Source organism: Tupaia chinensis, unplaced genomic scaffold, assembly GCF_000334495.1.
Source record: "Tupaia chinensis unplaced genomic scaffold, TupChi_1.0 Scaffold000031_1, whole genome shotgun sequence".
Taxonomy (NCBI): domain Eukaryota; kingdom Metazoa; phylum Chordata; class Mammalia; order Scandentia; family Tupaiidae; genus Tupaia; species Tupaia belangeri.
The window spans coordinates 2,220,284-2,232,922 of NW_006159461.1; the positions used below are offsets into that span (position 1 = coordinate 2,220,284).

The 12,639-nt window shown below is 47.0% G+C and overlaps 1 protein-coding gene across 1 annotated transcript in view; it reads left to right on the forward strand.

The window, feature by feature from the left end:
* Window positions 1–12,639, forward strand: part of PXDNL (peroxidasin like) — a 525,965-nt gene that overhangs the window by 498,814 nt on the left and 14,512 nt on the right. The window contains 1 exon segment of the mRNA XM_006140357.1: window positions 6,915–7,044. Within this exon segment, the coding sequence (XP_006140419.1) occupies window positions 6,915–7,044 (130 nt within the window).

Consider the following 12,639-nt stretch of genomic DNA (forward strand, 5'->3'; position numbering starts at 1 on the left):
GGGGGAGCGTGCTGGGCCTGCCGCCGCCCCGCGGGGCGCCAGTGTCTGTTTTTCATAGTTGCTTCCTCGATAGTAGACTTCAGTCAAATTCCAAATGCATTTTCGGGTCTATTTCCTCGACGATAATTGTGTTTGTGAGTGTGTAGAAATGAACAGAACGTGGGCCCTGTCTTTCTGGGTGTAAAGTCTAGGAGAGGCAGTGCCTGTGACAGAATGGGTGGAAGGCGTACACGGATTTGCAGACTGCTTGCCCTTCTTCATTTATATCAAATCCAAGTCTCGGCTTCCTCCTCTGCAGGATGGGCTTTTCACAGAACTTTCTTGTTATCTAGGGAATGCATATCGTCTTATCCCTGATTGCTTTGCTAGCAGGGACATCTGAGACTGGCTGAGTCAGAAAGAAGTTGAGATTAATCTGACCCAAGGTCTGGTGGCTGTGAAGTCCAAGGCATAGGGCGCACGCCAGGCCACCTGCACCATGCCAATGACTGACAGAGGCAGAGGGTGGCAGACCCGAGTGTGGCCTGTGTTCCAGGCCACCTGCATCATGTTATGGCCAACAGAGGCAGGGGGGGACAGACCCGAGTGTGGCCTCTGTTCCAGGTTGGTTTCCCGCTCACTCCCTCTCCTCGCTAATCCACTGGCACTCAGTTGTGGGGCCTACCGTAACCACCTGGTCACTAATCTCCTCCCAAAGGCCTCACCCTTCACCATCTTGGATCAGGTTTTCCCTCTGAGCCGTGTTACAGTGGAACACCACATTAATGCCGCATGCATATTCAAACTGTAGCAAGTATGTAAATACCTAACACTAATTCAGTGCCTAGCATTTTATAGACATTTCATGAAATACAGAATATAGTGCTGCTATAGTGCTCATGACATGGCAAACATTGTTTGGACCCTAAATGAATATTACTCTTTTTAAAAAAGTGCTCATATAAGTACTGATGGGAAATCTAACCAGAATGGTTGGTAGTGAAGAATGAGGGGTGGGAACCAGCAGTTAGTGTAATGGCTATGTCGCTGGACTCCCACGTAGTCGACCGCGCTAGCACTGGCTCCGCGGGTTCACATCTAAAGGCTCAGCCCTGAGTTTCTTGGAGCTCTTCCTTTCACTTGTTTTAGCTTCTTTGTCTCCTATATATGGTTATATTATACTTTTACAGCCTTTTGATGGAATAAAATACTGTTACAGAATTAGGCAGGTAGGCGCCAGGCTACCAGCTGTTAGATACACAGGCTACATGAAGTTACAGAGTTGCTAAGTTGCTATCAGAGCTACAAGGTCACTGAGAGTTGCTAAGTTGCTATGGGAACAGGGAGGGCTATAAGGTCACCACAGGTTGCACATGGGTACTTAAATTCTAAACATACCTGGTTATATTTCTTTATCCTGGAAGGCCCCCTTGCCCACGGTTTTACAGCCACATGTCCTCTGGTTGTCCTCGGCTGTTGCTCTGTTGAGTTCAAGAGCACCAGGGCTGCTCAGCCCCAAGTGGGCCACGTCCTCCCACTGAGTGCTCCGCGTCACGGGGGATGCAGTTTCACTCTGTCTTGCTGTGTGTTTCTCTTTTGCACATTTCCCTTTTCCTTCCTATCTGTGCTTTTTTTACTCTGCCTTGCTCACAAATTCAGCCTTTCTTTTAATAAACTATTCAAGAATTAAAATCTGTTTGACTTAATAAATGCTATTATCCTTTTGCAAGTAATACTGTTTTTTTTTTTTTAATTAAGAATTTAAAATGCAGCAGCATCTATAGTGCCTGTTTTATGTTCTTTCCGTTCTTGCACTTACTGATCTCTGCCTCTCTTCTTTCCCTCCACATTATGTAAAACACACATCTGATCCTTCTTAAAATGCACCACAGCTCTCAAGGATAGGAAACAAATCTGTGTACTAGTTAAGAAGAGGGCTTTTCTCTTTTTTCAAAATCCTGATTTGCATCCCAGCTGTGTACTGTGGACAATTAACCACTGTCTAAGCTGCAGTGTTTGCATCTGAAACAGGAGGCTAGCTAAGGTGCCTCCTAGCAAGGGCAGGTAAAGGCAGTGACAGGAAGCACCCTCCAGAAACCTCCTACTCCCTCTCTGCACCCTTCTGCACCCTCCTGCACCCTCCCGCACTCTCCCACACCCTCTTGCTCTTCCACACAGGGACTCCTGCCTGGTGCAGAGCAGGAGCTAACCCCAGAGACCCTGAAACAGGTTACAAACTGGAGTCCTCTTTCTCTCTTTCTCCTTTCTTTCTTTCTTTCTTTCTTTCTTTCTTTCTTTCTTTCTTTCTTTCTTTCTTTCTTTCTTTCTTTCTTAGGAAGCACCCTCCAGAAACCTCCTACTCCCTCTCTGCACCCTTCTGCACCCTCCTGCACCCTCCCGCACTCTCCCACACCCTCTTGCTCTTCCACACAGGGACTCCTGCCTGGTGCAGAGCAGGAGCTAACCCCAGGGACCCTGAAACAGGTTACAAACTGGAGTCCTCTTTCTCTCTCTCTCTCTCTTTCTTCTCTTTCTTTCTTTCTTCCTTTCTTTTTCTTTTTCTTTTTTTTTGCTTCCCTGACCACATACTCCCTCCATCCCTGGGCAGAAGTCATTATTTTCTTTGATTTATTTATTGAGAACATCAGTGACCCTGACCACATACCCCTTCCATCCCTGGGCAGAAGTCATTATCTTCTTTGATTTATTTATTGAGAACATCAGTGATTTTATTTTCTGTATACGTTCCAACATTTTCTAAATGTTTCATCCAACTAGGAATCAACTCATACAAAGTACTTTTTAAAATAAAAGAATCATTTTTTTCTTGTGAGTTTAGGTGATTTTGTTCTCTTCTGCATTTCAGCATTTACTTTTTTTTTTTCTAAAATAACATGTGCTACTTTTGTAATGGGAAAAAAATCTATTTTTTAAAAAATTATTTCTTCTGAGAAAAAGAGACAGATAGACACCAGGGTCTTTTTTGGAGATTTTTTTTTTCTATAGGGCATGTGCGCTCCACAGAGAGAGACAGAGAGACAGAAAGCAAGAAATCAGCCCCCAGGGGGATGGCCATGCTGCAATCCCTTCTCCTCCATTCTCCTCTCAGGATCTTGGGCATGCACACACATGTACCTGGTGTTTTGTTAAGTTTAAGTCACTGGGTCTGGGACTCGAACGGTGCTTGACTACATGGGAGTCCAGCAGCATAGCCATTATACCAACTGCTAGTCCTGACACCAGGGTCTTTATGCCCCAGTCAAACCACAATCCCAGCCAGCCTGGATCATGGGCACTTGTGTGCATGCACTGTGCTCAGGAAGGGCCCCAGGACACAACCCAGTTTTAGGGGTCCAGCTGCATTATCACTGCGCTGGTGTCTGCCCTGGAGGTGGGGGGTGGAGAAACAAAATAAAACTATTTTTAAATGAAAGAATAAACTAAAACTATGAATAGTTATGTTAAAAGTTTACTCTTACGGGGCTGGCCCGTCGGTGCTGTGGTTCAGTGCAGTGCGTAGGGAGCCATAGCCCACGTGGTCAAGCATGGTTTAAATTCTGGCCCCAGCTGCTTGCAGATCACACTGGACATGCATGTGCACATGCCCACAGCCCTGGCGGGGTACGGAGGTGGAGGGGTGTGGTGTGGTAGGCCCACTGAGGAGGGCACTTTCTATCTCTGTTCTGTCTCTGATGAGTGGACACACCTCTGGCGATAAACTTTATTCTTTAAATTTATTCTTATAAACAGAGATGCTTCTTCCCACCTCTTACTTTATATCAAGGGAGTTTTCTTACATTTTGCTGCATTTTATAAATCTTCTAAAATAGCACATAGCACTTTTTTATGGATAAAACATATTTTTGATACATTTAAATTATTCATTTAGGTGAGCTTTATTTTATTATAAGAAGAATACCCTCTTAACACATTGTTAAAGGAATTGTTTCATTTATTTATTTATTTATTTTAATTTGACCAGAGAGAGGGAAAGTGATAAAGCAAATTGCCAGGTCCAGGACTCGAACCACAGTCAGCCACATAGGAGTCCAGCTCCTTAACCATCATTTAACCTGCTGGCCCCTCTTTACACATTTTTGAGTGTACAGTGGTATATTGTTTATTCGCCCATTGATAGACTCTCGGGTTGTTTCCTCACCCTGGTCATTAGAGATAATAGTATAGCAGTAAATATGTGGGTGCAGATATTTCTTCAAGATCCTCGTATCCGTTTTCTTATTAATCAGTAGAACACTTATTTCAAGTAGAACAAAGCAGAATAATTTTTAAAGCTACAATGGCTTTTTCACAAGGAGCAACTTTGATCCAGAAGTGGGGTTCTTAGATCAGTTTTAGGTTTTGAGAAACATTCTGTTTTCCATTATTAGATCAGTCCTAGTTTTAGGTTTTGAGAAACATTCTGTTTTCCACAGTGGACCCCCATTCTGCATTCCTACCAGCAGAGGACAGTTTTCACCAGCGCTTGTCACCTCTCCTGCTTTGGGTATCGGCCAGCTGAGAGGTGTGAGGTGGTAGCTCCCTTTGGCTCTGGAGGACACTATGCTAAGCGAGTTGAGCCAGCTTCAGAGGGAGGGAATGGCGTCCACAGAAGAGGTGTCTAGAGCGGCTGACTTCACAGAAGTCCGGGCCACTGGTGCCTTCCAGGAGCTGAGGGGAGCAGGGCCTGGGAATGCATTATGTAATGGCTGTGCAGATCCTGAGCTCCGCTGCAGGACCGCAGGGCCTGTCCTTAATGCAGTGGAGCACTTTGAAAACGCAGGACAGCGAAAGAGCTCCTGTTAAGTGCTCTTGTCACAAAACAAAAAGCAAAACAGTCCTACCACGTGAAAGACCGCGGGAAAATCCTCAGAGGTGCTGGGTGTGTTTAGCACCTTCATCAGCAGCACACATGTGTACATATGCCCACACTCATCGGGCCGTACACATTACCTTGTGCAATTTGTGGCACACAGTTGCACTTCAATGCAGTTCGAAAATTCAGGAGTGTTTTCCTGTCATTCCGGAGTTGCCCGTTTGTCTTCCTAATGCTTTCCTGAAGCGCTCCCAGGCCCTGCCGCCTCCTTAGCACAGTGCCTGGTGCAACGTGTGCCCAGAGGGACCTTCCAGCCCTGTGCACCCAGCACACGCGGCTCCCGTCAGCCACTCCCGTGCTCGGCTCCCTCCTCATACCCTCGCCTAGAGCCGCTCTGTGACACAGTCCCCTTTGGTTAGATCCTGAGGGTTTTATAGGAGAGAGCACTATAAAAATAACTGTGTCCAATTATTTTTATTATCATTATCCATTTTATTACTACTATCCCTACCACACTTCTAATGCAGCACTTTCGTGAAAGCTGGCGTGTGACCAGTATCGTTCATGGTGACTCCAATGCACTGTCCTAGGGACACACAGTTATCTTACCTAGTGACCAAGGGGCTGCTGTGACCAACTCCTGTCTGTTGTTGCTGTTTGCTTGTTTTGTTTTAGTGAGATTTTTGCTATAGGGCATGTGTACTTGCTGGAGAGACAGAGAGACAGAAAGGATGCAATCACCCCCGAGAGGGGACGGTCAGCTGCAATCCCTTCTCCTCCACTCTCCTGTCAGGAGGTTGGGCACGCACACACACACCCAGTGTGACTTTTAGGCCGCTGGGTCTGGGACTTGAACCGCAGTGGGCCAGTGGGAGTCCAGCCGTCTGCTGGTCCCATGTTGCTGTTTTTCAGTCTTGCCTTTTTCCTACATTTCTGACTCATGTACACTATAATGTGTTTCAGATTTATTATGGAAATCGTTTCACGAGCTCACTGGATATACTGTTTCTGGCAAGCCATTTTCTTATTAAACCGTAGAAGGTGGGCTTCAGGTAGACCAGAGCAGAACACTTTGAAAGTCAGGATGACTTCTTTACAAGGAATAACTTTTAATAAGGGTTGGACACATAACTGAGAACTTGAGACACAGACATCACGTCAGTTCATTCAAGTCTAAACACAAATGCCTTTATTAGTACATCACAGGCAGAGGGTCATCGATGGGGGAGACTTCCATCCACTTCTCTTTTCCAAACTAGTTGTTTGCTTCTGCTTTTTGAGAATTTCAGATGAGCTCTAAGAAACTCAGTCCAAGACTTGATTTCCGTTTCTTTCTGACAGTAGTGAGCCATTTGTGTCAGGGTTAAGACTGAAGTTTGGTCAAATGGAGTATCCTTGTCTTCATTTAGTTCTTGTCATGAATTTATAATTGAGCGAGTCATTTTTCCACGTGGGGACCGCATAATATGTAACATGTAACTTTCCACTGCACTTTCACTGTTGAAAGTGAAACGAACGGTTTGTTAGAAAAGACATGCTTTGGGGAACCAGCAGTTAGTGTAATGGCTATGTCGCTGGACTCCCACGTAGTCGACTGCGGTTCGCGTCTGGGACCTGGTGGTTTAAAAAAAAAACTCATGCCGGGCGCATGTGCGTGTGTGTCCAAGATTCCGAGAGGAGAATAGAGGAGAAGGGATTGTGGCGTGACCATCCCCCCTGGGGGGGTGATTTTTCACTTTCTGCCTCTCTGTCTCTCTCTGTCTGTCTGGCGAGCGCATGCGCCCTATAGCGAAAACCTCTCCAAAAAAAAAAGAAAAACCATGCTTTGAGATCTCAGCAATAGGCCAGATACATCAGTCGGTCACTCAGCCTCCCTATTTCAGAAGGAATACTGCTGCTGTGAGAGGAATTATGGAGAGCAGATGTGGCAGACGGGGCGTGCTCTCACGTCATTTGCGTTTCATTTCTGATCCAGTTGGACTTTTTTCTTTTTAAGATCACACAGAGCACCAGTCACCATGCCTTATACAGAAGGCAGATGCCTCAAGAATATTCGCTGATTTAAAAAAAATTCTTTGCACTCATTTTGTTTTAGCAATTCTTTTGCTTTTTGTAAAAACAGGCAGCGAGACGATCTGTACCTGGACCAAGCTGCTACCGATGAGACCCTCGGGACACAGACAGAGGTCACCCAGGATTTCAGCGATTTTGCTGTGGAAATTTGAGAAACCATGGCAGCTCTCGGACAACAGGTGGGTTTTCTTCCTTTTTGCATAGATTGGACTAATGAAACTTCAAAAATCTGCCCAATAACTTTCCAAAGTCATAGCTCAATTTTTCTTTATTTCTGTATTTATTGTAATTTATGCTCACTGGAAAGAAACAAAGGGAGAGAGAGAGAGGAAAAATGAGAAGGCACCCCCGAGGGAAGATGGCTGATCCGCGATCTCTTCCCTCCATTCCCCTCTTGGAATTCTGGGCATCTATGCACGCATGCCCAGTATATTTTAAGAAGCTGAATCTGGGCTCTACCCTCACAGTTGGCTATCTGGAGTCCAGCCGCCTTAACCACAATGCCACCTGCTGACCCCACAACTGTTTTTTGTTTAAGAATTTTGCCGCAGGCCGCCTGTGCTAGTCAGAGAGAGAAACTAAGAAACAGTGAGAGGGAAGTGAAGAGTCGCCACCCCCGCCCCGGATGGCCATGCTGCAATCCCATCTCCTTCCCTGGGCTTGCACACGTGCCCGGCATGATTTTCTTCCTTTTTCCCTTTTTTTAGAGAGAGATTTTTTTTGCTATAAAGCACTTGCCAGGAGACAGAGAGACAGAAAACAAGAAATCCCCCAACCTGTTGACTACGTGGGAGTTCAGTGATGTAACCATTACTGCATCTACTCGTCCCATCCCAGCATGATTTTCGAGCTGCCAGATCCGAGACTCAAACCCTGATCGGTCATGCGGGAGCCTAGTGCCTTAACCACCATGCCACCTGCTGGCCCCACAACTTCTTTTATTACCCCATTTTTAGGGATTATTATGGTCATTATTATTTTTTAACAAGCATTGGGCTGTGAGGAAGGCTTGGGGAAACTCATGTCAGGAACATGCAGACAGCCTCTTCTTCGGACGCAATGCCAGTATGTCGAGCAGGAGCGGGCTGGTGGCCGGCGCTCTGCTCGGTGCCATGGAGCGCTCCACCTGTGCGTTTCTGAGGGTTTGGAGCTGAGTACGCATCACGTCTCTGTACACATAAATAATGGTCACTTTTAGCAAGCATAACGTGTCCTGTTAATTCGTCCTGTACTGGAGTCAGAGATGCTTCTTAGAGGCGGTCGTTTCTCTCTAGCTTTCATTTTCTGAATACATTACTGTTAAAAATTGTGAGGGAACCAGCAGTTAGCGTAATGGCTATGTCGCTGGACTCCCACGTAGTCAACTGTGGTTCGCGTCCCGGACCCAGTGGCTTAATGCTCACGCCGGGCGCGTGTGCATGCGTGCCCAAGATCCCGAGAGGAGAATGGAGGAAAAGGGATTGCAGCGTGGCCATCCCCGCTGGGGGATGATTTCTCGCTTTCTGTCTCTCTGTCTCTCTCTGTCTGTTTAGCGAGTGCATGCACCATATAGCAAAAACCTCTCCAAAAAAAATTAAACCAAACCAAACCAAACAAACCAAAATTGTGAACTGACTCCATAGCATGGGGGAAGCTCTGTGCACAGGGAGCGGGAGCCCACATGGAGGACAGCAGACTACATCCCAGCCCCAGGGACTTGAAAAACAAGCTGGCCATGTGCACGCATGCCCCGGATCCTGATGGGATGGGGAGACGGAGGAAAAAGGGTTATGGTGTGATTACGTACCATTGGGAAGTATATGCTCTCTCTCTCTCACTCTCTCTCTCTCTTTCGTTAAAGAATAAGACTGCTATTTCTCAATTTTCTAAGAGTTCAAAAATATTCCTGGTACCAGCAGTTGGTGTAATGGCTATGTTGCTGGACTCCTATGTAGTCAACCGCAGTTCAAGTCCTAGACTGGATGGCTTAAACTCATGCCGGGTGCGTGTGGGTGCATGCCCAAGATCCCGAGAGGAGAATGGAGGAGAAGGGATTGCGGCATGACCATCCCCCCTGGGGGGTGATTTCTTGCTTTCTGTCTCTCTGTCTCTCTGTCTGGCGAGTGCACGCGCCCTGTAGCAAAAACCTCTCAAAAAAAAAAAAATCTGAAATTTAGGAATGAATCCTTGAGAGAGATTTGGCTTATGTTAGAAATGATGATATAGACATTTTTGTTGGGAAATGGAAATCGGATCTCTTTTATGGCAAGGTGGCAGGCTGTCTGCGAGGTATGCGCTGCTCTGAAGTGCCCTCTTCACGTGTCCTCAGAGGCCCGGAAAGCCGCAGCGTGGTGGAGTGTGGACGCGCGGAGCCTGCTGTCAAGAGCTGGCTCTCTCGCTGTCCGACCTGAGTAACTGCTAATCATGCAGAGCAAGTGCCCTCACCCACGACCCACGGCTCTGTGACGGTCGGATGAGACCGCAGAGCAGAAGCAGCCCGTGAGCTGCACGCCCTTAACGCTGCTGCTGCGCTGCTGTGAGTCCTGGCAGAGCGCGAGTGGCCGCTGTGCCGGCCGCCCAGAGCAGGGCCGACCGAGGCTACGGCCCCCGTGCGTGCCTGCACACGCAGCACTGCGCTCGCTGGTCCCCCCAGTTCTGAGCCTAGACGGGAAAGATGTGAAGTGTCATTTCTAAGACGGTTATCTTTAACATGTCCTGGGCGGGGTGGGGCGGTTAAGACTCTGGACACCACTGAGTCGGGACAGCTTATTATTTTGCAGTGAATTACATCTGGGTGAGGCAAATTCTTTTTTCTATAGGACATGTGCGCTCCCCAGAAAGAGAGACAGAAAGCGAGAAATCACCACCCAGGGGATATGGCCACACCACAATCCCTTCTCCGCCATTCTCCTCTAGGGATCTGGGGCATGTACGTACACATGCCCGGCATGAGTCAAAGCCACCAGGTCTGGGACTCGAACCGCAGTCGACTACATGGGAGTCCAGCGACATAGCCATTACGCTAACTGCTGGTCCCTCATTGTAAATTTCTTCATAGCTGAGACTACTCTGGAGTTTTCTCAGTTCTGGATGCATAGTTGATGTTTAAAAATAACCAGTTTTGGACCAGTGGATGGCGTAGTGGTTAAGGTGCTGGACTCCCATATGTCTGACTGCTGTTTGAGTCTCAGACCTGGAAGCTTGAAACTCATGCTGGGTACATGTGCTTGTGTGCCTAGAATCCACAGAGAGGGTTGAAGGAGAAGAGACTGGTATATGGCCACTCCCCCGGGGATGATTTCTCACTTTCTGTCTCTCCATGTCTCTAGCAAACACATGTGCCCTACAGTGGGAATCTTACTTTCAAATAATAATAATATAATAATAATCAGTTTCAGGGCCAGCAGATTCTGTGGTGGTTGAGGTGCCAACTCCCACATGGCTGACTATAGTTTAAGTCTTGGACTTGGTGGCTTGCTTCCTCATCCCCACCACCCCATGAGCACAAATGCTCTATAGCATATTTTTTAAAAAGCAAACAAGAAACAAAACACACCTACTGAAAAAAAAATAAATAAAAACTATTCTTTACAAAAATAAAAATCGGTTCTTTTTGTTGGAACATGGAGAGTTTGCTCTAGATGCGTCAGGAATCTAAAGGGAGTCACAGGCTGGGCAAGACTAGGAGAAGGGGTGAGGAGGTCCTGTGACCTCTTGCAGAGGTCAGGAACTACCCTGGGGTCTGGCCAGGCCACACAGATGGGGAGGCTGCAGAGTGTGTAGTGCCTGGTGCCTTGGATGACAGGGAGCAACTGCTCGACAGGTATGACCTTTGACATAAGCAGGTGTCACAGTGGTTAAGGCTTTGGATTCCCATGTGGCTGACTGCAGTTTGAGTCCCAGATCTGGCAGCTTGAAAATCACACTGGGTGTGTGTGCATGCATGTCCAGAATCCCAGGAGGAGAACAGAAGAGAAGGGGTTGCAGCTTGGCCATCCCCCTAGGGAGTGATTTCTCATTTTTTCTCTCACTGTCTCTGTCTCTCTCTGGTACGAGTGGACACTCCCTATGGCGAAATATTAATTTAAATTTCAATGAAAGAACCTGATGGCAGCAGGAGGAGCACTGACTGAGGTAGACGTCAGCCTCAGTTGTCAAAGGGAAAGTGTAAAAATTAAGAGCCAAGAGCGAGAGAGACCAGCTGAGAGCCTCCTGGAGACTCTCAGGTGCCACGGAGCAGACCAGCGATCCCCGAGAGCAGGGCAGGGACACAGACGGGCGGCTTAGGGCAGAGGGTCTTTTCAAACTGGACAGCCCGCAGGGTCTGCAGACTTCGCATGTGCTGCTGATTCGTCATGTACTAAGACGTACTTTCAGCCGCCTCTGGTGGCAGGTAGGCGGTGGGCCTTGAGCCTGGGCCCGCAGTGGGAAAGGCATGTCTGACTGAGCAGGTGCAATGTGTGGTTTTCTGTGACTCGTCAGTGTGGACACAGGGAGTCCTGTGGAGAACTCTTTTTTTCTTTTAAATGAAAAGTGAGCATAAAAAGAGGCCAGGTGGTATCCTAGGAGTCGCATAGCTGAACCCACATGGAAGGGACCCTGGTTCTCATCCTAGAGTTTTCCCATACGTGCTGGGTGTGCCTGATTGCTGTGGTCAGGGCTGGCTGGGGCTGGGAGCAGATTGCAGTGTGGGGACCCGCTTGAAGGTCTCTCTCTCTCTGTCTCCCATCTTTCTCTCTCTCCATCACTGGAGAATTAAATAAATAAGCCTTTTAAACAAATAGCACAAAGATCATGGCAATGTATGTTTCTAAGAATAGAATTTAAGACAGTGAGGAAATAGGTTGACCAGGATAGAGAATATTTGAGAGAAACCGTATCATATAGTACTCATTCCTTTGGAGCTTATTGGTGTTTTTGAGACCCATCTCTCGTAGATGTCAAGGGATTTCAACACTCAGCCAAGGATTTCCAAGTTTTACTTCCTAATCCTAAGTGACATTACATTTATGGGGCTACCAAGTAGTGTTAGTCTTAGCATTTCACATTGTTTAAGGTACACTTTTGTCAAGTAATTTTTGAATGCCTAGGAATGATGATGGTTGACGTTGGTCCTTAACCTTTATAGGAGCAAGCTAACAGAAGAGGTCTAAATGTTTCCATGTTAGCTCTTTTATAGTTAGTAGAGTCTAGTATGTCTTATTCCACCAACATCATCCCTTTTTGGGGGGGGGATTTTTGCTATAGGGCCCGTAAGCTCACTGGAGAGACAGAGGGAGAGACAGAGAGAGACAGAAAGCAAGAAGTCACTCCCCAGTGGAGATGGCCTTGCCACAGTCTCTTTCCTTTCCATTCTCCTCTTAGGATTTTGGACATGCCTGCACTCACCTGCGGGCCCCCATGTTTTCCCCTTTAATTTGATTATGAGAATTGTTGCAAGTACCCAAGTTGCAACTGTTCTCAGAATATTTTATTATTTCAATTTGAGATTGTACCTGATATGCCACACTGAGGAGAGGGTGTGTGTGTATGTGTTATGTGTGTGCATGTGATAAGATTTGAAAATTTACACCTTTAATAATAATCACACTCTTAGTGAGGCCTTCACAGCTAGCTCAGAGTTATCTGCATGACCGACTCCAGGAATCCCGAGGATGGGTTTGTATGTAAAAGGTCAGGGGTGTTCACAGTTGCTGGAGCAGTCGGGAGTAGAGGTCGTAGGAACAGCTGTCGGAAACTTCTGGACTGACGGGGCCCAGTAGGAAGCACAGCCAGTCTCTGCCGTCTCTGCAGGA